The 2,991-nt window shown below is 52.1% G+C and overlaps 1 protein-coding gene across 1 annotated transcript in view; it reads left to right on the top strand.

Annotated features, from left to right (window-relative positions):
* Positions 1–2,991, top strand: part of IQCG (IQ motif containing G) — a gene marked incomplete at its 3' end in the record, with an annotated part of 15,119 nt that overhangs the window by 10,555 nt on the left and 1,573 nt on the right. Inside the window, exons 5-6 of the mRNA XM_010158625.1 lie at positions 2,105–2,266; positions 2,834–2,908. Of these exons, the coding sequence (XP_010156927.1) occupies positions 2,105–2,266; positions 2,834–2,908 (237 nt within the window). The remainder of the gene's footprint in view (positions 1–2,104; positions 2,267–2,833; positions 2,909–2,991) is intronic.

Below are 2,991 nucleotides of genomic sequence, written 5' to 3'. Positions count from 1 at the left end.
CCCCCTTCGGCGGCGCCAGTACCCGAGCTCGGCTGGGCTGCAGCAGCTGCCCGCGCGCCGGCAGCCAACTCTCCCTCTGCAAGCAAATGTGCTGCTGTAAACCACCAGCGGGGTTTTGCATTTCACTTCCCGTCTGCTTTGGATCGTGTAACCGAGCCCCCAGACTCCCCACCTCTAACGATGATGCTTTACAACGCCGCAGACCGCATCCCAACGGCAAACCCTCCACCCCGGCAGAGGCGTCAGATGCGCTTTTCCCTCTGCTTTGCTAAAATACAAGAGAAAGTAACCCGGTTCATGCTCTGCCCCACCTCTCTAATATCGGAGTGCTCTGTAACCCAGCCTGAACCCTTCTTCCCTGCCCTGCCTGCAGATCCTCAGCAGACAGCAGTAACGCCCCGACACCAGCAGCCCTCGGCTTTGCCGAGTACTTTGCTTTGCGTGCCACCCAAAAACGGGTGTTTTTCACGAGCATCTCTCCACCAGCCACTCCATTTGGACACGACTCCACCGTGACACAGGAAGGCAATCTCAAAATGAAGTGGGACAGTCGCCTCCCATGTCCGCTGGCCAGGAACACAACCCCTCCCGATGCTCACCAAAATTTCATTCCAGGGAAAATGAAGGCCATGACCAGAAACCTTAACAGGTCACGTCTGTAGCTGGCTGCAGTCGTGTGACGAGACGGCCACAAACCAGTATCTGATGTTGGAAACCTTCAAAAAAAGGTGAATGCATGGCTTTTAAACCCACAAAACAACATCAGCCAAGGCTCCTAATTGTCCTGAGCCTTATTAATACACTTTACTCTTCCTAATTGTGTCTGACAAGGGGTGCAGAGGGAAGGATTTTCCTTTTAACTGTTCCAAACTCTTCTTATAAGGAAACTTTTTCCAAATGAGTCACGCTGCAGAGGCTTTTAAACGTAGCGCTGTTGAGCTGGCTTCTTCCTGTGGCATTTTTCCATGTTTACACAGCTAAGGAATGTGAGGGTGCTTCAGAGACAAGATACGTGGGCTTCAAACCATTTAAGTGGCAGCACGTTGGTGTTTCACCTTCAGCTGCAAGGTTGGCGGTGAACAGGCCGTCGCCGCGTGGCAGAGAAAGGCTGTGACGAGACATCCACGCCAGACCAGAGGCATTAAGCCTGATCTTGCCTAATTGCACAGGAGACTTTGATGATCTTTGTAACTCTTAACACACAAGTCTGGAGTTCTTTGTTTTACGGTTCTTCCAAGTTCCAACCCCAGATTAACAAACATTTTATCTGTTACTCAAAGAAACGCATTAAAAAGGAGTGAACAACAATCCCAAATCCAGCCAATGTACCGCGCTTCCTGAGCACACTCCCAAAGCCAGACAAACAGGGCATGTTGGCTCAGGATTCTTGCCCATGGGGGAGCTCCTGGGGACAGAATTCCCCCAGGAAAGCTCAGCTCCCTTGCAGAAGGCGGCATGGGGGAGAGGCTGGGAGCTCGGAGGCAGCTTCTCCTTGGCACTGCTTCCTCACCCTGCATCTACGCTGTTACACCAAAGCAGGCACCATCTACCTGGTGAGATTTCATGGCAGAACTGTGAGCGAGTCAAGATTAGATTTTCACCAGTCCCTAAGGTTGTGTTTATACAGTTGCTGCATAACCAGAAAGAAATGAACCCAAGGAGCGGAGTATATTTTAGGAAATTAAACTTTGGCATACATGGGGCTGAGGCATTCTCCTCTTACAGACGCTCACTCACTGAGAAGGCCTAATCCAAGGGGTTGGTAAAGCCTAGCTTTAGGCAGCTGAAATTATTTGGCCTCTTTCATGCTTATAATAAGCATGCCTGAATCCATCCTTGGCCAGAGACCAGAAGGCCTGGTTCTTGTCCCACTCTGTTCATCACTCCGCCCTCTCCAGAGGCAATCGCTCCTCGCTGGTGGGTTTGCTGCCGTACGGGTTACAGGTCAAACTGCCCTTGAAGCAGAGGCTGAAACGGGGCTACATTAAGGGCAAGTGTGAAGCCTATAGCCTTGTCTCTTCTGAGTTTATCGGGGAGCGGAGAGATTTAAGTGAGCTCACCTCAGCTTCCAGCCTTGCCTCTGTGCTTCTTCTGTCTCCACTAGAACCGGGACGCTATGATCGACTACCTCAAAGACGAGCTCCAAGAGATGAAGGCCAAAGCAAACACGGAGAGCTCCTACACGAAGAAAAGCACAGACCTCCAGGTCCACCAAACCCAGAAGAAGTGCAGCAACGCAGAGAGTGTCCTGGACAAGGAAATTCAGGTGAGCCCTTCCCCATGGCCCCTACTGGAAAGCAGCTCCAGCTAGTAAGGAAGGAGTCCTCCCTCTTTCCCCACACGCCCTTTCTGTCCTCCATCACGGTTACCACAACCGTTTGAACTGGATCAGGAAACTCACCCAGGTTAGAAATCTTTCTCTCTTCTCTGTACGGTCCTGCCAACTGCAGGAGACAGCGGCTGGAGGCAGGGACCGCTCAAACTACTACCACTCAGAGCACCATGCCGTCCCCACATTCAAGGGGCGCAGTTACCAGGCCACTGCCCACAGCGGGGCTGTTGCACGCCCATAAGCTGAACTGGGCTAGAAAACAGTTCTGGTTTTGCAAGCTTTTTTTTTTTTTTGGACCAATGAAGGCCTGACCTAGTTGTCCCTTCTCCACGGATGGCCCAGGGGCAAGGAGAGCCTCAGTTAATTTTGTCACTGGGGAAAATGTCTGCGGGCTACGCGGAGAGCTGCTGCGCTCTTGCTCACCAGCTTTCACCTGCACGTGCGTGCACACGCGTAGGCACTAACGCTGCCCCTCGTGTCTTCTGGCTGCGCTGATCGCAGGACTTGAGGAGGAAAACCGACGAGGAGATTCGAATCCACATGGAGACGGAAAATTTCCTCAGGCAACAGCATAAGGTACGTGTGACTGCCTGCTCGTGCCTGAAATAGCGAGCGATAAACGTGAGAGCACCACTCAGTGCCTACAGAAAACCAGTTAT

Source organism: Eurypyga helias, unplaced genomic scaffold (genome assembly GCF_000690775.1).
Source record: "Eurypyga helias isolate BGI_N326 unplaced genomic scaffold, ASM69077v1 scaffold40199, whole genome shotgun sequence".
Classification (NCBI taxonomy): Eukaryota; Metazoa; Chordata; class Aves; order Eurypygiformes; family Eurypygidae; genus Eurypyga; species Eurypyga helias.
Note: the sequence above shows the minus strand (reverse complement) of the source record. Positions and strands in the feature narration are given on the sequence as shown.